Source organism: Antechinus flavipes, chromosome 4 (assembly GCF_016432865.1).
Source record: "Antechinus flavipes isolate AdamAnt ecotype Samford, QLD, Australia chromosome 4, AdamAnt_v2, whole genome shotgun sequence".
Taxonomy (NCBI): domain Eukaryota; kingdom Metazoa; phylum Chordata; class Mammalia; order Dasyuromorphia; family Dasyuridae; genus Antechinus; species Antechinus flavipes.
Window position 1 is genome coordinate 29,208,497 of NC_067401.1, and position 24,146 is coordinate 29,232,642.

Here is a 24,146-nt window from a genome sequence, read left to right on the forward strand (position 1 = left end):
TGTGTGTGTGTGTGTGTGTGTGTGTGTTTGGTTTAGTTTTGTTTTGCTTATAATGGAGCAAGACTGTGGTCTGTAACTGGAAAATGTCCACAAAGATGTCATCTCAGAGTAGCTCTGTAGGTGTCAGTGGGGGTCTGCGCAACGTGGTGACGATGGTTTTAATTGTTTAAGTAAGACCTTGTATCACCACCAGAATTCTGCCAAATGGTATAACATTTACTTTCTCTTCAAAGAAGCCCCCAAAGGCCTTAAGCACAGAGCTGGTTTCTCTTGGGCCTGAGATTCCGGAAGCTAAGTTTGCCAGTAGTTGAACCATGGCCAGGGAGAATTTTAAGACTTATTACTACCCAGTGTTTAACATCCTCATGGAGGCTGGGAGCCTAAGGCTGTGAGACTGTGAACTCACCCACAACTCCATCTAGGCCCCAACCTGGCCACCCATCAGGACAGCTGCCTGTGGACATCATTAGTAACTACCCTTGCCTCCCATCAGCAGCCTCATGTGAATCCCTATCTTAGCTCCTTGTAAACATATTTTGCCCAGCAGGATAAATCCAAACCGAGGGGACTCATAAATTGCCTTTCTGTGATTTTTGTCTTGGTTGAAGTCCCCATTGTGGAAGGATTGACTGAGGCCAGTCCTTGAGAGTGAAGCCTTCCAATGGAATGGAAACTGCTGGTGGTGTCCCTAAGGTAGGGGGGAAGGGCCTGGGAGAGGTGGGGACCAAGCAGGCCCTTGACCTTGCGGAAGAGCTGTTCATCCAGTTGTCTCTTGGAAGCCAGGCTGATGGCTTAAATTCACTGCCAGTAGCCGTGGCCGGAAAGAATCCTCCTCCTCAGGGTGTCCTTGTGGTCTGTGGACTTAGCCACTTTCTTTAAATGTTCAAACAGGTGACATCCTAACAGGGCTTTGTGATTCAGCCCATGTCATTGCTGGATATTTGCTGGATTGCAAAATGTCTTTGAATGGCGCCTGTGTGCGGAGGCCAGGGAGAAGGCTTGTGTGGGCAGCACTTGTACGCTGCCAGATTATTCCTTTAAAACTATGCAGTCTTATCACTGTGGGCCTCCCCACCACCAGTGTGACTACAAGAAAAGAGCCAGGGAGGTAATAAGTGATGAGAAACAGAGACCGAAAAGGGGGTGCAGTGAGGAGAGGAATCAACTTTTCAGGAACCCCTTGGGATAATGTTATCCCAGATCACAAGAAGTGAGCAATACCGACAATATTGCAAGTCTGTAACTCTCCTCCCTCTATAAACAAGAAATACAGTAGAAATACAGAAAGAAGGATCTCGGGGGGGGGGGGGGAGCGGGGGACGTAATGCTGTGAAACCATTCTGGACGGGAGTAGAGGACAAGGCCTCAGATTTACCATCCATCTGCTGGCTGATTGGTTGTTTGCGGTTTGCTTTCTAAGTGTCTCCTAGCTTAGGGTTTCTCATTCAGACGTGCCATGAGGTTTTTCCAGAGGCATCTCTGTCACATTAGAGAATTTTTATCTCATGACATGGTTGAACGAGAGCCCTTCCCCAGAGCCATTCTGGACCAGCCCCTTGGAGGTCCATGAATAGTTGTGTGATGAGTGGGACTTGTCACACCTTTATCTCTTCCAAACTCCAATGACCCTTTTTGGCCTGGACCAGCTCCTTTCTTACTCATGGAAAATCCAGCACTGAAATTTCTAGGTCTGGGCAGATTACAGAGCTGGGAAGGGCCTCTCTCACGCCATTCTTCCACAGTGGCTTTCTCTTTTTGTCTGAATATCTAAAATGAATCAAATCCACCTTTTAAAAAATTTTACAAACTGGAATCATCTTTTCTACACTGGATGACATAAATCTGGTATACAGGGGTCTTCCAAGAGCAGATAGAGGCTTTGAACTGTGCCTGAAATCATTTGAGCTTTAGAAAGATTTATAAATGGTCTCTGCAAAGAGAACTATCAAGATTTTGTCATTTTTTTTTTTTTTGTAACTAAAATACTACAATGTAGTAGCTCCCGGTCTCCCAGGCCTCTGTCCTATTGCCTTTGGGATTCAGAAAGGAAATATTGATGGTGTACCAGACTCTTCAACCGTGCCTGGTTCTTTGTTCCCAATTGATGTCTCTTGAGCTTGTTGACATCCTGTGAATGCAATTGGAGTTTCTTTGGGGTTCTCTCTAAGAAAAGATTTTTTTTTCTGGAATATAGCAGAATTTGAGAAACCCTCACCTGCCCTATTGGAGTTTCAGGTCCAAAGTAACACGGGGTCAGTGTTACATGAGAGAAGCTACAAAGAGTAATCCACTAAGCAAAAAGAGGTCGTGTTCTTAAGGTCATTTTTTTGTTATACAAAGCTGTTTTTCAGCTGTTTTAGGAACCTGCTCGAGGACCTTTTATTGTTTACATTGTGAATATGAAAATGTGTATTCTATCTCACTGTGCTGTTCCCCTGACCCCGAGTCACCCAGAAGTGGCTGTACTGCAAGTCACAGCACACCCTGATCCTTGCACAAAACCACGCCTCGGCCATGACGGCCAGTCCTCACGGATAAGTGTGTGAAGCCTGGAACTGATTCTCCCCCCCTTCCCGTGTCCTGCTGCACTTCAGTCCTACTGTGCTGTGTAGAGAGTAGTTCATCAGTCCCTCAGTGGTGCTGTCTGTTTATAGTGACGGTTGTGATGGTGAATGACTGGTGTCTTGCTTTTTTTTTAATTTGGTCATTCTTTGGTGTGGTGGACAAGGTGAGATTCCTAGCTATTTGTTTCAGCATCAATCCAGCTTAAAGGCAGTTTAGGCTTTATTGTTCCTTCCAAATTGCAACGATGATCAGTCCTGCTCTCAGGCCAAGTGTGACTAACTGGCTCACACTGGGCTAACACAATACCCATTTGAGGGAGTTTTGGACAGCCCTGCCATTGAAGCAGGAAGCTGTACATTTACCCCCACCTCATCCCCCCACCACAATGTCTTAGAGGGGGAAAGCAATTTAAAGGTGCTTTTGTATTTTCCCAGCCTGAAAGAGGAGGATTGAGTCCACCTCTGATTTTGGAAAGAGAGCCAACCTTACTTTCTCAGAGATCGAGGACAGGATGCCCAGATTGGGTCTATCTTTCAACTCAAAGATTCCCCCAAAAGGCATCTCTGCTGCCTCACCCAGCTTTCTGGGGATAGGAAACAGCAACTTGAGGCACCTACATGGTGGAGACCCAATGCCTCCTTCCTCACACTTCCAGGGCACCAAACAGAACCTGGGCAGCAAGACCCAGAAATGGTCCCCAACCAATATGCACCCAGAGTGATTCTGGTTTCTGTCTTTCTCATTGGCTTTTGGTTTTTTTGGCAGAGCCCATGAAGGCTGTGCCTTTTCTCCTTTTTTCAGATGTGACAGAACTATAGGAATTGTTCTGAATGTGGAAAGTCAGCCCCTCAAAACCTCCTTCTTCCATCATCCCCCGATACCCACCCATCCACATTTGTGTGTATGTGTTTTTTTTTTTCAATAGAGCAGGCGCTCCCTGCAATCTCTGGGACCTTTCTGAGTCGGTAAAAGCAGAGCATAAAAGCCACTGGCCTTGTTTCCCTCCTTGATCTCCTCTGGTGGTTGGGACGTCCCACCTGTACCATAGATTTTTATTACCAATGTGCTCCGCTGTTTTTAAATGTGAACTTGTGCACTGATGTGCATCTTCAATGTTCTTGTTACAGATTGAATAAATTTTTATTTTGAAGATGAAACTTGTGTTTGTGTAAATTGTGCAGTAGGAGGCGTTTGTTGGATGTATTTGGGGAACTAGAACCTGTGCATCTGGCCCTGGAATGGGCGGCTTGGGAGAGGGGGAGAACAGTTGGAACTTGGACTCTTGGATGCTTTTACTAGGATGATATGGGTCAGGAAACATAACTGTAGTCCTTCTCTCCAGAAAAGATGCTAAGTCAGAAAAGTTAAGTGTATTTTTAAGGAAGAAGAAAAGCAGCTGTACCTTTTCAGTCAATCTTTCCAGTCAGATGACCAATTACTTACTTTTGGCCCCCAAAGCTGGTACCTTGCTTTGGCCAAGTCAAAAGTGGGAATAAACAAGCCAGAACCTCTCTTACCTTCTAGGACATAGATCTAACCCAAACCAGAAGTGACTGAACTTGAGAGCCAGGTGTAACCTCTCAGGCTAGTTTTGTCTGTAGCCCATAAGTACCGATAGAAGGTATACAGGAAAAGAAGTATCCTGTATTCAAGAAGTAAATGTGTTTGAGTGGCAATCTTATTGGGAACCTGAAGGACAAACCTATTGGTCTCATGATGTACTACCAAAAAAAAAAAAAAAATGTGGCTACCAGAGAAGGAAAGGCTTCCCAGCCTTTCTCAAAGAGAGAAAGACACTGGAAGAACAAAGCTTGCCTTGGAGTGTTGTGGCTGTCCTGTCCTAGAGAGAGACAAAGCTTCTGTCTTCTCCGGCTTTCTGCTTCATGTATTACTAAGTATCTTGTGGGTACCACTGCCCCATATGCGAGGGAGGTGCTCCCTGCTTAGAACGGAGAAAATGTGATGAAAAGTCAGGAGACCTGGTCTTAAATCCCTACTCTGCTGCTGACTAGTTTGTGGACCCAGGCAAACCACCCCAGTCAGCCACTCATTTCTAAGCTCCCACTTTATGCCAGGTCCTATGCCAGGGACGCTCTGTTCTCAAGGAGCTAATGGAGGGAAACACGGAGAGTTTCCAAAAGCAGGGTGGGTGCTGAGAAAAGGAGAGAGGGGATGCCAGAACCCACCCACGGTTTTGCCCTCATCAGAGGGGCGGAGAACTGGGGAGATGGGAGGATTAGGGAGACCCTCATCTCACAGCATAATGCTGAGGTTCCTGGGAAGGCACATGGGAAGTCTCAAAACTGTGACTCAAAAAAGCACTTGGCTCTCGGCCTCTTCAGTCCATCCCAGGAGGAGACCACCTGAAACGTTCAGGAACAAATAATGGATTGCAAACCTTTCATAAGTCTGTTATTAAGTTCAAGGCAAGCAGAGTTTGGTGTGGGATGGTTAACTAATGTCCAAGGAAAGGGGAAGCTAACCAGTTTGCTCTAAAACATTCCTCTTGCCTGATAGAAGCTACCTTGGACGGGAATAGGGGGTGCAGGGACACACTCCAGCACGACCCGGGCTGGACCCATGGCAAGATGGCCCGAAGGATGGGCCTTATCATTTGGGGAGGTGATAAAAGTTGGGCATCCCCAATAAACCCTGAGACCTCCCAGCCAGCCCCAATAGCCAAGACAAGATCCCCACCTTTGGAGTAGTTTTAAACGAAAGATAAAATGTGCCGGCCTCCCCAGGGCTGCTGGGGGTGATCCAAGCTGCCTCTCCAGGCAGAATGGATAGTCTGGCCAGAGTTCCTGCTCAGCCCTGATTGGCTCCGCCCGCCCAGTGCAGGGAGAGTCCCGCAGCATGGATGCGGGGCCTTTGCGGATGGATGGATGGGTGAAGGAGCTGGACCCGTACCACTTGGCAAGGCTGGTGTGCTGCTGCCTCTTTGGGCCCGGGAGCTGATTCGTTTGTGCCTGTACAGCTCCACAAAGGGTAAAGCTGGGGACAGCCCCAGACCTCCTTGCGAGGCTGGAGTATCCGGCTCTTTAAGTAAAAAAGAAAAAGGAAGCAAGCTTTATGGTCTGCTAAAGAGCCTCGGAGTGGGGTGTAGAGTAATGCAGTAGGAGGCTGCGGACCGAATCTCCAAGGGAGAACAGCCAGCCAGTTTTGCTGACTTGAGACTTTACAGTCAGAATCTGGTCTGAGGGTTCTTAAGGTAGTCGATAAAGTTGAAGGGTTTTATGAGCTTAGATGGGAAAACAAATGACATTTTTATTTTTATTAACTAATCACTGAAATTTGCCATCTCTTTAGGGATTTAAAAACATGATTAGAAGAAAGAATCTGTAGATATCACCAAACAGTGCCTTGGGCCACAGGGGCCACACAGAAAAAGGTTAAGAACCTCATTTTGCAGATGAAATAGAATCAGGGACTCAGACTGATTTGCCTCAGGCTGCTGGAAACTATTCCAGGGCTGTTCCTACCTCTCAGATTCATTGGTCAGCCGGCCTTTTCTCCCCTAAAATTATCTTCCCTTGGAGGTCTTTAATTATAGAAGGGAAACTCCTCCCACCCCCTTCTCTCCACTTAGCTCATCTCCACATTAGGGACAAAAAAAAAAAAAAAAAAAAAATTGGGGCTTGTGGGGGTAGGGCCAAAGCCATTATCTGATTCTGGCCAACGACAAGGAACTCATGAGCTTGGATAGAAGGGATCGGGTGTTATGGGCCACAGGGTCACCAAGAGTGAATGAAGGAATGAGCAACCATTAGGAGCTCTATAGGACAGAGCAGGGCTGTAACCACCCTGCCGCTTGCAGGGGACAGGCTAGGATCCCCTTTCCTTGGAACACGGAGGAGAGGCAATGGATCAGGGGAAAGATTGGCCCCATGTGGTTTCTCTAAGTCTAAAGGTTCCCACAGGAGCCTTCGGTTACAGCTTCCCCTTCTCCCTTGATGACAAGGAGACCCTTTGGGACACCCAGGTGTGGTCCTTCCCATAAGCAGAGGGAGGACTGCAGCAGATAATTGGTCATCCATGAGACCTTTTTGCTGGCCTCTTCCCCCTTGGGAAGGGTTTCCTCCACACAGTGTGCTGAGGAGGAGAAACTTTGAGCTCTCCTGGGGTTTACAACCCACTGCAAAGAAGGGAGATGCAGGCAGTGGATCTGGGCCAGCAGACCAGGGACAGTGAATTCTCTTCGACAGGCCTTGGGGGAGACACGTACAGGCGTAGGATCACAGACCTCAGAGTTGGAGAGGATCCTAAAGAACTGTCTCCCAGGCCTGCTTTTGTGCGGGACCCTCTGGCACACAGGCTGGTGAAGTGATGGAGACCTCACAATCGCGGTTTTAAATGCGTAAAATAAAGATACGTAGGATTACCCAGGGAACCAACGAGGTTCGAATACAGTCATCCAGTTCACAGACCTTATTAAGATTCCCTGTTCTAACCCAGCCTCTCCTAAGCACATAAAGTCGGTTTCCCTTCCCTTGCTGGTAGATCCACACATCTATCTCCTGGTGTCCCTGAGGCTTCCCCAGCACTGGAGGGCTCACCAGCACCCTTACACTCCTCTCCCTCCAAAATAACCCAATCAATGAGCCTTGTTTTGGGGCATCTCCCTTAGGTAACAGCTTCCCCTTCCCTCGTTTGGGGGCGTCTGCCTTAGGTTACAGCTGCCCCTTCCCTCGTTTGGGGGCGTCTCCCTTAGGTAACAGCTTCCCCTTCCCTCGTTTGGGGGCGTCTGCCTTAGGTCACAGCTGCCCCTTCCCTCGTTTGGGGGCGTCTGCCTTAGGTTACAGCTGCCCCTTCCCTCGTTTGGGGGCATCTCCCTTAGGTCACAGCTTCCCCTTCCCTCGTTTGGGGGCGTCTCCCTTAGGTTACAGCTGCCCCTTCCCTCGTTTGGGGGCGTCCGCCTTAGGTTACAGCTGCCCCTTCCCTCGTTTTGGGGACGTCCCCCTTAGGTTACAGCTGCCCCTTCCCTCGTTTGGGGGCATCCGCCTTAGGTCACAGCTGCCCCTTCCCTCGTTTGGGGGCGCCTCCCTTAGGTTACAGCTGCCCCTTCCCTCGTTTGGGGGCGCCTGCCTAGGTTACAGCTGCCCCTTCCCTCGTTTGGGGGCGCCTGCCTAGGTTACAGCTGCCCCTTCCCTCGTTTGGGGGCGTCTCCCTTAGGTCACAGCTGCCCCTTCCCTCGTTTGGGGGCGTCTCCCTTAGGTTACAGCTGCCCCTTCCCTCGTTTGGGGGCGCCCGCCTTAGGTCACAGCTGCCGCGTCTCTTCCTTGATGGCAGGAGAATGATTCGGAATTGGATGTTCTTTTCTCTTTCACTCAGTACTTTAGTTGCCCGTTAAGTCAGTGCTGGGAGCTGGGGGACGCAGAGGCCGCTGGGAGCCGGGCTGAGAGCCCGCTAGCATTACCGGAGCCTCAATACTGTGCCTAGAATGGAAACGACACCCCCGCCTCCGCCCGGGGACTCGCTCCCAGCTCCTGTTCCCAGAGCCCGAGGTCCCGTAGGAGACATGCGCTTCCAGAAGGACGAAGACCACTCTCCCCTCATCTGCCTCTTCTCGGGGCCTTCCCGTATTGTAGCCTCCCCCCTGAGCCTCCCCCCTCTGCCTATAGCAGCCTCCGCGCCGGGGAACAGGGCAAGAGCCGCAGTGAGAGACCTACGGGATTGGGGGGCTGGGCTGCGGTGTGCTGCCAGACAGCGCCGGGAGGCTCTGGCCCTGCAGCCGCCCCCCTCTACTTGTGGCGGGATGGGCACGGGGAGGGGGACGGAGGGGGAGGAGGGGCTGGGGTGCCGGCTCTCCCTCGCCTTTAGGCCGGGCCCCGCCCCCACTGCAGCCTGCCCCTCCCCCTCCCCTGGCCATAGACGTTGCTCCTTCCTGCCCCGGCCCCGCCCCTCCGAGCTAAATCGGGAGCGCAATTGTGGCAGGAATGCGGCGGCTGCGGGTGCCCTTGATCTCCGTCCGCCCCTGCGGCCCGGCCAGCCATGGAGGCGGCCCCCGCGGCCTTGGGCGGGCGCCCCCAGCTCTCTGCAGCTCATTGATGCCCACCCGGAAATCTTCGGCCTCCCTCATCCAGGATCCCCAGACCCCCGGGGGAGGTGGAAGGTTTGGAGAAGCCCGTTCCTCAGTTTCCCTTTCTGATCGAGGAAAAAGTTGACCTTGTTGAGAGCAGGAGCTGGGGCTCCGTTTTCCCGCCAAGGACCCTTGGACTGGTCAAGGTTTGGGGAGGGAGCTAAGGTTTGGGCTGAGGGGAGGGAGAGGTGACCGGCCCCGCCCTCCCTGCCCTGCCCCGCCCCGCTCCCGGGCCCCGGCTCCGCCCTCGCAGGTTGATGGCAGCGGCAGCTGACACTGCAGCTAAGGAGCCCTGCCCGGCCGGGGAGAGAGGAGGGGGCGTCGGAGCCTGCACCCCCTCTGAGCCCGCGCGGAGGCGAGCCTCCTCCCGAGTGCCAAACGCCCCGACGCCCTGAACCCCGAGCCCGCTGCTCCGGCCAAATCCCGCCTGCAGAAGAGCCGCGCGGCGAGTGGATCCCCCCCCAACACCCCGACCTCCCTCCCGGCAGCCCACACCCCTCCCTCCCCGGCCCCGCTGCCGGCTCTGCACCAGGTACCGCAGTCCCGCTCCCAGCCCCCACGGGGAACCAGGACCGGGGACGCTGTGTGTGTGTGACCCCCAGCCCGACAAGCTCCCTTGCCCCCGGGACCCCCTCCCCCACTTCAGTCGCCCCAGTAGCTCGGGTCACAGGACCGGCCGGGTGGAACAGGGGAGCCCGTGCCTATATTAGGACAGTAGCCGAGGCCCTGGGCCCGCGGCAAGCAGCACCCCAGCCCAGCCCACCCCCGCCCGCGGGAGGAGCTGGGCCAGGTGGGGGACAAGCCGGCCAGTCCGGGGCCGGGAGTCCCCACCGAGGGCCGTCCGTGCATGTCCCTGGAGGGCTTGACAGAGGGGGGCGGCCTCTTTCCCTTGCTTCCCCCGCCCTCAAATCTGAGGGAGCCTCAGGGTCGCAGAAGCCAAGGATCCCCTCTCCGCTCCGTCCCCTCTCCCTCTCTCAGTAGCACTTGATAAGAGATGGAATTTAAGTGGGGCTTGAGGCTCTGAGGGAAGGGAGGCGGTGTGACAAGAGCGGACCCCAGAAGGGCAGCGGCGGGGGACGGCAGAGAGCGCCCTGGCTCAGAGACATCCGCTGCCGCTGCCTGCCGCTTCCCCTCCCTCAGTTTCCTCAGATGTACGAGGAAGGGGTTGATCAAGATGATTCCTGTGATCCTAAGAAAGAGTAGCATTGGGGGCTGGGCACCACGGGGAGAGATTGTTCCTTGGGTGGCAGGTTCCGGGACTTCGGAAGGAGCCGGAGGAGGGATGGAGAGGAAGATGCACAAAAGAAGGGCAGCCAGACTCACGGAGCTAGAGCTGTAAGGGACCTTAGCGTCCACCCAGGCCAACCCTCGCATTTGGCAGCTGAAGAAGCTGAGGTGGCCGCCAACAAGTGACTTGTCCAAGGTCACACCACTATAAATAGCTTCGAAGAGTTTGGAGGGGTAGGAAGAGTATAGAGAGTGGCGGTTCAGGACCACAGTCAGTCCCCTCCCCAGTGCTCAGCCCTAAAGTGAGAGGTTTGGGCTGAGGGGAGGAAGAGGTGGCCGGCCCCGCCCTCCCTGCCCTGCCCCGCCATAGTTCCTAATCTGCAGGCGGCCCCTGTGTCCCTGAGAGAATAGGAAGAGCTTGATCTGTCAGGGGCAAGCTCCCGTCCTGCGGGGAAGGCACAGACTATGTCCTCCAGGAGCAGGCTGGGGCGGGAAGCCGGCTCCAGGGGCCAAGCTTCGACGTCCAGGCCGGGCTTGCGCCCTTAGCGCGGGGCTGGGAGCGGAGCTGGGGCCTCTGAAGCAGCCTCTCAGGCGTGGGAAAGGAAGAGGGGTGGGAAGGAGGGAAATCTCGCACGTGCACCCACAGCCCTTTCCGGGAGTTCCCAACTCCTTCCCCTTCTCTCGGCTGGGGAGCTTCCCGAATCCATCACGGAGGGGAACCTGGAGCGTGGAAAGGAATCCCCGACTCGTGGGCCTGGAACCCAGACCCCCTTCCTCCCCCTCAGCAGGGTCCGCGTGGGTCCGCGCGTGGGTCTTTGCGGTGGCCTCCCCTCAGCGGTGCGAGGTCCTGGCGCCTCATCAGCGCCACTGTCCTGCCTTTTCAGCACTTCCCGTTCAAGTTTGCGCCCTCCCCACTCCCCCCGGCCCCAGGCAGACGGATTGGGGAGGGGGAGGAAGAGAGGAGGGGGAGGAGGAGCTTTGAGGTGAGGAAGCCGGGGGTCTTCCGCGCGCCCCGGCCCACCCCCATCTTCTCCCTCCCCTCCCAGCCATGAGCCGCAGAGTAGTTCGGCAAAGCAAGTTCCGGCACGTGTTCGGGCAGGCGGGGAAAGCGGAGCAGACCTACGAGGACATCCGCGTCTCCAAGGTCACCTGGGACAGCTCCTTCTGCGCCGTCAACCCCAAATTTCTGGCCATCATCGTGGAGGCGGGAGGGGGCGGAGCCTTCATGGTGCTGCCCCTGGCTAAGGTGAGGGGGGGCGGGGGGCCGGGGGAGGCCGGGCTGTCCAGCAAAAGACGAGCGGACGGTCCGAGAGCTGTAGCAACTGCTTAGGCTCCTAGGACCTGCCCGGTCCCGCCCAGAGAGAAAGTAATCCAGTTCCAGACGGTGAGGGGGTGGGGGTGGGGGCTCCATTTAGATTTAGGAGACCCGAGTGGGAATCCCAGCCGCCCGTGTGACGGGAGGAGCGACTCCAGGGCTAGGAGAGAGCCTGGGTTTCAGTGGGAGCAGGAGGAAACTCCCTCCACCCCATCCCCCCCAGACTGGTGCCCGCTCATGCAGTGGGCACTGAGGTTAAGTGACTTGTCCAGAGTCCCCGGCCAGTGTACCCCCGACGCAGGCGCTTAAGCCCATGACTCCCTGGCTCCAGGACTAACTCTCCAGCCCTCTGGCCCTAGAACTTACAACTGTTCCATTTGCTGGCTTGGACGGTTTCCCATTCTGCCCAAGACGCTCCGTCGCTCTCTTCACTTCCGGGCCAGGCCGAGGCTAGAACACAGCCCTCACCCCCTGGACTTCAGCCCTCAGAGGGAATAAGGAACGTCCCTCTCGGAGGCTTTAATTTCTAGGTGACCGTCTTGATGCTAAACAAAATCCCACCGTTTGGGTCACTCCCCCGCCTCACTCCAGGGATCTCCAGCACTGGAGGAGATAACAGGGAGCCCCTCTGGTGACCCGGAATAGAGGTGCCAGCCCTTGGGAACATCCACTCTTCGGAATCGGGGCCTTAGGCAGTTTTCCCCTCACTGCAAGAATCACAGTCCCAGGGGCAGCTCCTGGCGCAGCGTATAGAGCACCAGCCCTGAAGTCAGGTCCTGAGTTCAAATCTGGCCTCAGAGACTTAGCACGTCCTGGCTGTGTGATCTTGGGCAAGTCACTTATTCCCAATTGGCTCAGCAAAAAAAAGAAAGAATCACACTCCCTGGGTCAGCTCTGGGAAGCAGGGAGAAGGCTGGGACAAAACCGGCTTTGCCAGCATCCGTCCCAGCCCACCATCGAGATGAGTCGAGGCAGGACCGTGGGCATAATGCCCCCCCTCTTTGTGGGGAGTCTCCCTTTCCCAGCTGAAATTGTGTCACAAGGTAGAGCCCCGAGCTGCCACAGTGGCTGGGGAGCCTGGGAATTATCGTCCTCGGGGGTCGGATGGAGGGGAAGGGACAGAAATATCCCTCGTCCCTTCATGCTCAGAGGGTGAGAAGGTCTGGGGTCCTCGGTCCCTCCCCATTTGCCAGGACAAGGCCCCGAACCCGAAGGGTAGCATGCCCTGTATCCGAGGGGGAGGGGTCGGCTCTCTGTTCAGAGAAGCCCTCATTTCAGTCCCTTGTGGGAAAGGGAAGGCACTTCCCTGCCTGGGGAGTCCGCTTTCTCCCAGCAGCCTCCGGGCATGGCTGTGTCCAGTCCCAGCCCTTACCCCCACCTGCTATGGGAGATTCCGCTCCCCAAGGGCATGCCCTTGACCCGGATTCCAGGCCCACGACTTGGGGGAGAAGGAGGAGGAGGAGGAGGAGTGCAGTTGTTGGGGGGGGGAGACAAGAGGAAGCTGCAAAGACCTTACAATAACCACTGACTCACATGTGGACAATGGAGTCGCTGCGGCCATGACGGGAGCTCGGATTTCCATTGGGCAAAACACAGTGTGAACCTTGTTGCTTCTTCCCTCCCCCCCAACACAGACATCAATGTCCTGGCCAGGGAAGACAGCTGCCTCTGTCTGCTCCTCCCTGACGCCCACAGGGCACCTCTGACCTCCCCTCCCTGCCCCTTAACTGAGTCACAACCCTGCACACGCATGCATTCACAGGCACACACACACTCACACTCTCCCACTCGCACTCACTCACACACACACACACCAAACTCACACCACACTCACACACTCACTCGCACTCACATTCACACACACTCACACACACACTCACACCACACACGCACTCGCACTCACATTCACACACACGCTCTCTCACACACACGCTCTCTCACACACACGCTCTCTCACACACACTCACACACACACACTCACACCACACACACACTTGCACTCACTCACATTCACACACACACTCTCTCACACTCACACACTCACACTCACTCACACACACACACCAAACTCACACCACACTCACACACTCACTCTCACTCACATTCACACACACTCTCACACACACTCACACACTCACTCTCACTCACATTCACACACTCACTCTCTCTCACACTCACACACTCTCACTCACACACACACACCAAACTCACACCACACTCACACACTCACTCTCACTCACATTCACACACACTCTCACATACTCACACCACACTCACACACTCACTCACACTCACATTCACACACACTCACACACTCACTCGCACTCACATTCACACACACTCACACCACACACACACTCACACTCACATTCACACACACTCACACACTCACTCGCACTCACATTCACACACACTCACACCACACACACACTCACACTCACATTCACACACACTCACACACTCACTCGCACTCACATTCACACACACTCACACACACTCACACACACACTCACATTCACACACACTCACACACTCACTCGCACTCACATTCACACACACTCACACCACACACACACTCACATTCACACACACTCACACACTCACTCGCACTCACATTCACACACACTCACACACTCACTCTCTCTCACACTCACACACTCACTCTCACTCACATTCACACACACTCACTCTCTCTCACACTCACACACTCACTCTCACTCACATTCACACACACACTCTCACACTCACACACTCACTCTCACTCACATTCACACACTCACTCTCTCTCACACTCACACACTCACTCTCACTCACATTCACACACACACTCTCTCACACACCCACTCTCTCACACACTCACTCTCTCTCACACTCACACACTCACTCTCACTCACATTCACACACACACTCTCTCTCACACTCACACACTCACACTCACACACCAAACACACCACACTCCCACACGCCAGCCTTTGTCCTGGGGCACAGGAAGTGAAATAGCTGGGGATGGTGGTTAGTGAAGTGGAAAGGCTCCTAGACTGGGGGCCGGGGCGGGGGTGGGGGGGTGGGAATTAGTTTTAAGTCCTGCCCCTGCCAATAATGAACTATATCAACTATATTATGTGGCAAGTCATTTGCCTTCTCAGGGCCTCAATTTCCTCTCTCTGTAAAAACCCCTTGAACTCAATGGGTCTCTAGGATCCCTTCAAATGCAAAATTTGATGATTCCTTTAAGGGGCTTCTAGAGCCTGACTCTCACTGGAGCTTCAGAATCCCCCTCAATCCCCCACATTGCCTAGAGTTTGGGTCTTGGGTGTCAGAAGGCGTGGCCAGAGAGAACCCTGAGTGGCATTAAGAAAAGTGGCACAGTGGGTAGAAAGCTTGACTTGGAGCCAGAATCCTACTTTAGCTCTCTCTCCCCGATTTCTCTCAGCCTCAGTTTCCAAATCTATCAAATGGGCCTAATAATAATACCTACAATCCAGGGTGGCTTTGAGAAGCAAGGACATAATGTGTATAAAGCGTTCTCTGATCCTTTAGGGGCTTTATAACGAGATGACTGTTAAAGGTTCCCCATAGCCTGACCTTTGGTCTGACCATCATTCCTTTATATATACATATATATGATGGAAAGGGTCCCTCACCCCAAACCAGGATGGGACCCTTAGGGATGAAGGTAAAGGCCAAAAAGGGAACTAGGGGAAACTGAGGAAGAGAAGCTGGTTGTGACCTGAAGGTGAGGTGGAAGAAGGTGGGATTTTACTGAGGCCTTGGAGTCAGTTCCCTAAAGGGGGGAGGGGAGGGGACGAATTGAAATAGAAAAATAGAAATAGAATTAATCAATCAAGTATTTATTAAGTGACCGCTCTGTGCCAGGACTGTGCTAAGTGCTGGGGACAAAGAAGCAGAAAAAGAAGTTTCTTGGGGGGCATATGGAGGATGACACCAAGGAAGACAAGCTCTGTGGGAGGGCGGGAGGCCCTAGCCACTGGCCCACGGGGCGCGTCTTGCTGGAGACTTCAGGAGCAGGGACAGGAGGTGGCAGGGACCACGCCCAGGCTGATTCTTTGGCCTCCACAGACAGGACGCGTGGACAAGAACCACCCGACCGTCAACGGACACACGGGCCCCGTGCTGGACATAGACTGGTGTCCCCACAATGACAGCGTGATCGCCAGCGCCTCAGAGGACACCACTGTCATGGTAGGGCTCCCGGGGCGGGGCGGGGGGCCGGGAGGGGGTCGAGGCGCCAGGGCCGGGAGCCCCCAACGAGGCTCCGCAGCTATTTTGAGCCCCATTGCCTTGTGTCAAGGCTCCTCCTCCCAGGATGCACCAGTCAGCACTAATTATATCCACAGCCGCGGGGTGGGGGTGGGGGAGGATGGGCAAGGGGGAGACAGACTCCGGGTAACTGGAGCCAAGAGGAAGGGTTGGGAGGGAGGTGACTCAGGGGAGACACCTGCCTCTGTGGGATCCAAACCGCTCCCGGCCCCCTCCTGGCGGGCGCTGAGGGCCGCTGTCCATCCCCTCCCGGGCCGGGAGTCAAGAGACAGACAAAGTGAGGTAAACAGTCCCGGGAGGCCCCGAGCGGCCCAAAGAAGCCTCCGGCTTCTGCCCTGCGGGGGAGCTGAGGCTCTCTCGGTCACTTCCCTCCCTGGAGGTCATGGGGGGCAGCAGAAAAGGATGGGGAGGAAATGAAGTCCTCGGAGGTGGGCTCAAAACCCAGCAGCCTGGCCCCTCGGAGGAAAGGGGAGGTTCAAATCCCGCCTCAGACACGAGCTGGGCGACTCGGCGTCAGCGTTCTCATCTGCAAAATGGGCGAATCTGCCTCCCCAGGATACTGGGGGGAACAAACGCGATGATATGTATTGAGGACTCTAGCCCCCAGAAGAGTTACGAAGGTTAACGATTTCATTTCTCAGTTCGGTAGTTATCTGTGTGACTTGGGAGATGAGGGGGCGGGCTGTGGGACTTCCAGGGTAGCTTCCAGGAGCTCAGACATCTGCTCCTTTGACCCCTTTTGCATCTGGAGGCTCTTGGGGTGCTGCCCCCCTCTTCTCTCACCAGGTATGGCAGATCCCAGACTACACGCCAGTCCGGAACATCACAGAGCCCATCGTCACGCTGGAGGGCCACTCCAAACGCGTGGGCATCCTCTCCTGGCACCCCACCGCCCGCAATGTCCTGCTCAGCGCCGGTATGAGCACGTGCCCCCAAAGGCCTAGGGGACTCTCTCCCTGCACAGGCAGGCCCCGGGAGGCGGGGAGGAGGGAGCCCCGCTCGCTGCGCCCAATGGGAGAGGGGCAGCTCCCCCTGCCCCATGGGTGCCCTCCGCTCCCACCCCCCTCCCCACAGCTCTGTGTGGGCGACAGCGGTGACTCCTCTTGGGCAGGAGGGGACAATGTGATCATCATCTGGAACGTGGGAACAGGGGAGATGTTGCTCAGCCTGGATGACACGCACCCCGACGTCATCCACAGCGTCTGCTGGAACACCAACGGGAGCCTGCTCTGTACCACCTGCAAGGACAAGACCCTCCGCGTCATCGACCCCCGAAAGGGCCAGGTGGTGGCGGTGAGTGACGTAACCTCTGGCCCCCTCCCCCCCCCAGCACCCAGCTCCCAGACCCCCAACCTTCTCACCCACCTCACCAGGTCACGGAGCTCCTGGCAGCCAGTCCTTTGACTTCCTAGCCCATGATCCCCTGCACTTGATGCCCTGACCCCTAGTCCTCCAAAGCCCAAGCAGTTTCCAGCCCCCGAGACCCCCAGAAGCCTCTGACCCCAGCTTTCTCTAGCACTCGGCTCCGAGGCCTCCGCCCTCCTCAGCTCCCCAGGCCCAGAGCCTCCCAGCATCTGCCATGCTCTTCTCCGGTGGCCCTCAGTCCTCAGCGATTCCCCGACCTTCTAGCCTGTGGCCCCTCCGGCCTGGGAGCCCTCCTTGTGCCCAGGCCTCTGCCCCGACCCCCATCCTGCCTCTCTCCCAGCCCCCTCCTTTCCCTTCCCCCGCTCTGGGACAAGGGAAGCAGGATTAGCAGGAAGTGGGCAGCGGGAGTGGAAGCTTCATCCCACCCCCAGCGTCCCCCTGAGGCCAGCAGCCCAGGAGAACCCTCCCTGACCTGGCTCTCCCTAGTCTCTCTGGTGAGGGGGATGGGGCCTCCTGTGAGAGCTCCCCACCCCTTGGCTCCTTCCCCAAACCTGGTCCCCTCAGCCTTAGAAATGGTCCCCCTCCCCCAGGCCTTTTGGGGTGAGAAAATTAGGGACCAAGCAGCTTGACCTAGAATCAGAAAAGCCCCTGGTTCAAATCCTGCCTTTGGGTTACTGTGGGCCAGTCATTTCATGGGTCTGAGACTCAGTTTCCTCATTCGTAAAATGGGGGCGCAGTCCCGACCTCAGAGGGTCGTTGTGAGGATCCGATGAGGTAATGTATGTAAAGGGCCGAGCGCATTGTACTGGGCCGGACAAGCCTCCTTAGCGGACTCCTGCCCCGGCCCCAGCGGCTTTGCTTCCCGAGAGGCGCCTGGGTCACTGGCCTCCGTCACTAACCCTCGGGGCACCATGTTTCTCCGGGCACGCCTGTGTCGCCTCGCAGAGTCTTCCTGCTTCCTCGGGGCACAGATGTGGGCGCTGGGGGGGCAGGGAGGGCAGCCCGCTCTAACCCCCCCACCCCGGCGAGCAGGAGCGAGCCGGCCTCAGGAGGGTGTGCGCCCGATGCGGGCCATCTTCAGCGCCAAGGGAAGCTGCTGAGCATCGGCTTCAGCAGGATGAGTGAGCGGCAGCTTGCGCTGTGGGACCTGGTAGGTGGGGAGGAGATGGGTTGCCTCTGGCGACCATGTTGGCAGAAAGGGCCGAGGCAGGGGAAGCCCCCGGGGGTGAGGAAAGTGACTTCTGCCGCCTGGTGCCCTTGGACGAGTAGGAGTGAGATTCTGAGGGGCCTCGTGCCAGAGGGGCTGCTGCTGGGGGGCACAGGAGCCACGGACAGGGCCTGCTGCTGGGGGGCACAGGAGCCACGGACAGGGCCTGCTGCTGGGGGGCACAGGAGCCACGGATAGGGCCTGCCGCTGGGGGGCACAGGAGCCACGGACAGGGCCTGCCGCTGGGGGGCACAGGAGCCACGGACAGGGCCTGCTGCTGGGGGGCACAAGACCCCACGGACAGGGCCTGCCGCTGGGGGGCACAGGAGCCACAGACAGGGCCTGCTGCTGGGGGGCACAGGAGCCACGGATAGGGCCTGCTGCTGGGGGGCACAAAGGATACGAGGACAGGGCCTGCTGCTGGGGGCACAGGAGCCACGGACAGGGCCTGCTGCTGGGGGGCACAAGACCCCACGGACAGGGCCTGCTGCTGGGGGGCACAGGAGCCACGGACAGGGCCTGCTGCTGGGGGGCACAGGAGCCACGGACAGGGCCTGCTGCTGGGGGGCACAAAGGATACGAGGACAGGGCCTGCCGCTGGGGGGCACAGGAGCCACGGACAGGGCCTGCTGCTGGGGGGCACAAGACCCCACGGACAGGGCCTGCTGCTGGGGACTCTCTCCCCGCCCCCTCATCCTTCGGAGGCTTCAGGGCCCTCCCCTGCTCCAGGTGCTAAGCTGGATAACACTCTGCTCCTGTCTCCTTCCCCCTCCCTGCTCCCATCCCCATTTTGCTCCCCTCCCCCAGGAAAGGTTTGCTGCCCATGAAGGGATGAGGCCCATGCGGGCCGTCTTCACACGCCAAGGCCACATCTTCACCACGGGATTTACCCGCATGAGCCAGCGTGAGCTGGGCCTGTGGGACCCGGTAACGCAGCTGGTGGCATGGGGTGTGTGCCCCAGGGACTGGGCATCTGGGGTGGGCAGGCACACCTCCCCCTCCGGGGGCTCTGGGGGTCACAGATACACACACCTAGATCCCCCCGATTTGTAGTCAAAGAGTCTGGGTTCAAATTGCGACGGCCACTCAGGGGCCTCTGGAGTCCTTTCCAGTCATCAGTGATCCCCGAAGCCACTTGACCTCTCCCGGCCTCAGTTTCCCCCGTAAATGGGAGCACTGGCCTCTGAGGTCTCCTTAGCCCTCCCTGGGGCCCCGCCTCACCGGGGGAGGGGATGATGGGCGAGGCGGCCCCTTGGCTCCCCCTCCCCAGGTCCTCCGAGGGCGCTGTGTAGCTCAGCCCTCCTTCAGGCTCCGCCTGCTGGTGATGCCGAGTCCCCAGGGGGTGGCGTGACGCTGGCTGCATGGGGTGGGGGGGCAACGCTGAGAGTTTGTGGGGAGCAGAAAGACCACCCCGGCTGGGAGGGCAGCAGGGGGAGAGCCAGCCCCCCGCCGCGGGGCTCTCTGGGAACCGGGAGAGGGGACAGCCTGGGGGCTGAGGGAGCCCAGCCCGACCCTCCTGGCGAGCTGGCTGAGCCTCAGTTTCCTGTTCTGCCAAATGGAGGCGCTAGACTCGAGGGCCGCTCGGAGGCCGCGTCAGTCAGCCAGCCCGCGGGGGGAGGGGCTGGGGGGCTGAGAACGGTGCTCTGTGCTGCCCTCTGGTGGCCATCCGGAACCTTGCAGCGGAGCGCTTCAGGGCTGATCCCGCCACTCCCGCGGGGCCGGGGGCTGCGGGCGCGCTCGGGCGGATGGGGCGGGGCTGGTCACAAGGCCTGTGCTCCACCCAGAACAACTTCGAGGAACCCATGGCCCTCCAGGAGATGGACACGAGCAATGGGGTCCTGCTTCCCTTCTACGACCCCGACTCCAGCATAGTCTACCTGTGCGGCAAGGTGAGGAGGGGGCCGCCGGCGCCACTTATTCCTCGGAGGAGCGCTTAGGAAGTGCCCGCAGTGTGCCGGGCAGCGGAGCCGCTTGCGGAAAGCTGGCGGCCCCTGCCCCGAGGAGCTGTGGCCCCCGCGCCCCCATCACCGCGATTCGGTGCCCCGGACCCGGCATCTCGGTCCCTTCCAGGGGCTTCATGACCCCCCTCCCCGCCCGAGCGCCCCCTTCAGGCCACTCTGGAGAGTCATAGTATTTGGGAGAAAGCCACAGGAACGGAGCTTGGGCCGCTCCCCCGGGCCTTAGGAAACCGGGAGGGAGGGACTGGGGGGCTAGCCTGAGACCCCCGGCAGGGGGCGGCGTCAGAGGGGACGGCCTCGCTCCTGGGACGCGGGGCAGAGTCCAATCCCTGACGCGCTTTGCAGGGGGACAGCAGCATCCGCTACTTTGAGATCACCGAGGAGCCCCCCTTTGTCCACTACCTGAACACCTTCAGCAGCAAGGAGCCCCAGAGGGGCATGGGCTTCATGCCCAAGAGGGGCCTGGACGTCAGCAAGTGTGAAATTGCCAGGTCAGGCCCTGTCTTCTCCCTCCCCGCCCCAGCAGGCCCGGCCTGAGCGCCCCGGCGTCTGTCTCCCTGTCTCTCTCTCTCCCCCTCCCCCCCTCCCTTCCCCCCTGCTCCCTTCCCCCCTTTCTTTGCCTCTGTGTATGTATGTCTCTCTCCCCCTCCCCCTCCTCCCTTCCCCCGCCCGCCCCCCCCCCCCCCTTCCTTTGCCTCTGTGTATGTATGTCTCTCCATCTCTCTCTGTCTGTCTCTCTCTGTCTCTGTGTCTGGCTCTTGCTCTGTCTCTGTCACACACACACATCATAGTGCAATGAATCTTGGGTGTGAACGCAGAAGGCGGGCGTTCCAGTCCTTTCTGTGTGCCTTGGGGAAAGTGAGTTAAGCTCCCAGGATCTGTTTTCTCCTTTCTAAAAAGAAGGGCTGGAACTAGAGGGTCTCCGAGGTTCCTTCCAGGTCTACACACTATGCTCCCTTGAGGCCCATGGACCTCGGATTCCTGTTCTGTAAAAATGGGGGTGGGGTATTGAACCGGGTCACTCCCCATTTGTGACCCAGTTGGATCAGTCAGCAAACATTTATTAAGCACCTGCTGTATTTCAGGCGCTGCCCCCAGGGCTAGCAACATGAACACACGAACATGGAACAGCTCTTGCTCGCAGGGTGTTTAGGTTGTGTGGGGTGGGAGATCCTAGCTTTCTCTCTCCTGGGAGGGGGGGCAGAAGGATGCCCCCCCTTCCTGGTCTAACTCCATACTGAAGCCACACTGGGAGAAGGGTAGCTGGGGGGAAGGGTTTCTAGAGCTGATGAGACCCCGCCCTTCCCCATCTCCCAGATTCTACAAGCTGCATGAAAGGAAGTGTGAGCCCATCATCATGACTGTACCCCGAAAGGTGAGGGATCTGGGGGTTTCCTTGGATTGGGGGGGGATGCAGACACTTGCCTCTATAAGTCTTAGTTTCCTCATCTAAAACAAAATTGCTCGTGCAGCTTAATTCACAGAGTAATTGGAAAGAAATGCTCTGTAAATGCTTATGATGTAAATAGTCCCAAAGAGAAGTCTCCTGAGGCACCCATGGAGAGTCCTCTCTGTCTGAGGCAGGATCTCTGGGCTCTCTGGGAGAGATTTAAGGGGGACCTTGAACTAGAATGGGCTCCAACCCCCACATCTTTATTTCCCGCTAACATGTCACTGAAACGTACTGTTTCCTTTCACCATGGATGTTAAGAAACCTTTTTTTAAACCATGATTCTTAGGGTTCCGTAGGTTTCAGCAGGTCACCCAAGAGATCCATGACAAAAAAGCCCCCCGATCTCAGCAACATACGGTGCTGTTCTGATCGGGATTAATAGGGAGAGAGTGTCCTTGGGCAGCAACTTGGAGACAGCTTGACCTTGGCCACCCTGAAATCCATTAGACTATAGTCCAAGCCTACTTGTGACACATTTGGGTGGCTCTGTGATCCTGGGTAGGGCACTTGGCCCCCTGGAGAAGGGTGGCAACCTGTCTTGGTGGAGGGAGTTCCTAATGTGGGAGTTCCCTCTGTGGCTGACATCAGACGCCCATTCTTTGTCGCTGTCCCTAGTACTATAGCCTAGGGGGGAAGGACACAAGGACAGGTGGAGCAGGAAAGACTTGGAGGGGGAGGGGGGATTTGTTGGGATGCCATGGTCAGATATGGGAGGCTCACCTCCTCCCTCCACATCCCTCCCCCATCCTGTGTAGTCAGACCTGTTCCAGGATGACCTGTACCCTGACACGCCAGGCCCTGAGCCTGCCCTGGAAGCAGATGAGTGGCTGTCGGGCCAGGATGCAGACCCTGTGCTGATCTCCTTGCGGGACGGCTACGTGCCCCCCAAGAGCCGAGAACTCCGAGTCACCAAGCGCAATATCCTGGATGTCCGGCCGCCCACCGGCCCAAGACGCAGCCAGTCTGCCAGCGACGCCTCTTTCTCGGTGAGCTGGGTCCCGTGCCAGCCTCAGTTTCCCTCTCCATTAGTCCAGCTATCTCCGGAGGCCTCAGGGGCACTTGTGAGAACTCTGGTTTGGGTATCAGAGGACCTAGATTCCAATCCTGCCTCTGACCTAAATCATGGTTTCTCTTCACGTAAATCAGCCTGCTGACACTTCAGCCAGGGACCCCCAGTCTTTGCTGTGGAGAGGATCCCTTGGGGCTTTTCCCGACTTCTGACCCTAAGAACTGCTCGGGAAACTTTCCTGCCAAACGTCCCGTTCAGTGCCCCCCCCATCACTTCCTGCCTGGATCCTCACCTTAGTGGGGAGAGAGGCCGTTATGACAGCCCATCCCTTCCCCCCCTCCGCAGCAGCAGCAGCAGCAGACCCTAGAGACGCTGCTGGAGGAAATTAAGTCTCTCCGGGAGAGGGTCCAGGCTCAGGAGGAGCGAATCACGGCCTTGGAGAACATGCTCTGCGAATTTGTGGATGGCACCGATTAGCCCCCCAGCCCAGTCCCCATCTCCTGCTCCCGCCTCCCTTCCCCTAACCCCAGGATGGGAGGGAGACCCTGGGACAGGGTCGGGATGGCCGGGAACTCAATCCCGGGGACTCCCCACAGAGGGGGGGGTGAAGAAGAGCAGAACGCTTTTCCCGACCTTCAAAGGGGGAGTGGGGTGTGAATTGTGGCCTTTTCCTCTGAGAGGAGCTCAGCCCCTCTCAACGGGACATTCACCCCCAGCCTTGCGTGTGCACAGTGGGGAGGGTAGGAGGGCTAAACCGTAAACCCCATCAGGGGCAGGGCTGAGGGACAGCGTTAGCAATCAGTCAGTAAGCATTTAATAAGCTCCTTCTGTGTGCCAAGCAGAAAAGACAAAAATGAAGCCATCCCTGCCCTCAAAGAGCTTACATCCTTTTGGGGGAGACTGAGGAGGCGAGAGGAAGGACTTTGGGGGCCAGTAGTGATGAGTGGAATTTTAGGCAAACCCTCTTGGAAGGGGAGGTGAGATCAGGAGTGTGGTGGTCAATGAGAATGGCTCCTTTCTCCCGAGTTCCCTTCCCTTTCCTTTCTCTCCCCAGCCATTAACGAGGTGGACCTGGAGATGTGGGGATGTGGTTTCTCATTAGCTGGGCTCTGGAGGTAGGGGCTTTGCTCCAGCCCTAATGTAGGAGGTGAAGGAAGGCAGACTTTCTAGTGCATCGCTGAAGGGGCTAAGGGATTGCTGGGAGCCCGAAGGGCCATCCCTTTCTCTATCTTTCTAACCACCCATCTCCCTCAAAGCACGTGGGCTCCCACACTGACCCCATATGTGCCCTTCTTCCCACTGGCTCAGGTGGGAAGGTGTGGTTTGGAATGGAGCAGATTCTCCAGCCCCTGCCTTGCCCCATCTGTCCCTGCCCCCCTCATGGGCTCTGCTCTTTAAAAAGGAGACTGTGGAGGATGGAAAAATTAAATATTTTATTAAATACTCGGCCTAGTGTGTATGTGTCTGCCTGTCTGTGGCTCGGGACCTGGTGAGACAGGGTTGTGCAGTGAGCGCCCAGGGATCAGGGAGCCCCTGCCCCTTTGCCCAGAGCCACTGCAGCTCCTAGGGAAGGATGTGGAAGAAGCTAGCATGAGGGGCCCTCCTCACCGACCCCTGGTGCCTGTAAAATGTAGGCTTTGTCCCCTCCTCATTCCCCATCTGGTACATCCCAGCCCCATTCTTACGG

The 24,146-nt window shown here is 56.8% G+C and overlaps 2 protein-coding genes across 5 annotated transcripts; one reads left to right on the forward strand and one right to left on the reverse strand.

Moving 5' to 3' along the window:
• Positions 1-8,886: 8,886 nt before the first annotated feature.
• CORO6 (coronin 6) lies at positions 8,887-23,907 on the forward strand. 4 transcript variants are annotated; one of them, XM_051992253.1, is made up of 11 exons: positions 8,888-9,176; positions 10,918-11,117; positions 15,267-15,389; positions 16,254-16,383; positions 16,579-16,760; positions 18,847-18,966; positions 19,824-19,928; positions 20,343-20,488; positions 21,315-21,372; positions 22,206-22,436; positions 22,808-23,907. In XM_051992253.1, exons 2-11 carry the CDS (start codon positions 10,920-10,922, stop codon positions 22,934-22,936), a joined length of 1,422 nt encoding a protein of 473 aa, XP_051848213.1. In that variant the 5' UTR covers positions 8,888-9,176; positions 10,918-10,919; the 3' UTR covers positions 22,937-23,907. The 4 variants fall into 4 exon arrangements, with proteins under 4 accessions (XP_051848215.1, XP_051848213.1, XP_051848212.1 ...); XM_051992252.1 differs by having other exon boundaries at positions 8,889-9,176; positions 22,805-23,907; XM_051992255.1 differs by lacking the exon at positions 22,808-23,907 and having other exon boundaries at positions 8,887-9,176; positions 22,210-22,398.
• LOC127558887 (basic proline-rich protein-like) lies at positions 16,868-18,848 on the reverse strand. Its single transcript, XM_051992256.1, has 2 exons — positions 18,594-18,848; positions 16,868-18,453 (listed from the first exon to the last, which is right to left on the reverse strand). Exons 1-2 carry the CDS (start codon positions 18,732-18,734, stop codon positions 17,878-17,880), a joined length of 717 nt encoding a protein of 238 aa, XP_051848216.1. The 5' UTR covers positions 18,735-18,848; the 3' UTR covers positions 16,868-17,877.
• Positions 23,908-24,146: the final 239 nt, after the last annotated feature.

Bases quoted from the DNA above. Each gene is read 5' to 3' on its own strand.
- CORO6 (XM_051992252.1), top strand. From the start codon at position 10,920: ATGAGCCGCAGAGTAGTTCGGCAAAGCAAGTTCCGGCACGTGTTCGGG. The intron at 18,967-19,823 runs GTAACGCAGCTG...TGCTCCACCCAG, and splicing joins AGCTGGGCCTGTGGGACCCG to AACAACTTCGAGGAACCCAT. The intron at 22,437-22,804 runs GTGAGCTGGGTC...CCCCCTCCGCAG, and splicing joins CCAGCGACGCCTCTTTCTCG to CAGCAGCAGCAGCAGACCCT.
- LOC127558887 (XM_051992256.1), bottom strand. From the start codon at position 18,734: ATGAGGGGGCGGGGAGAGAGTCCCCAGCAGCAGGCCCTGTCCGTGGGG. The intron at 18,454-18,593 runs GCCCTGTCCGTG...CCCCAGCAGCAG, and splicing joins TTTGTGCCCCCCAGCAGCAG to GCCCTGTCCTCGTATCCTTT.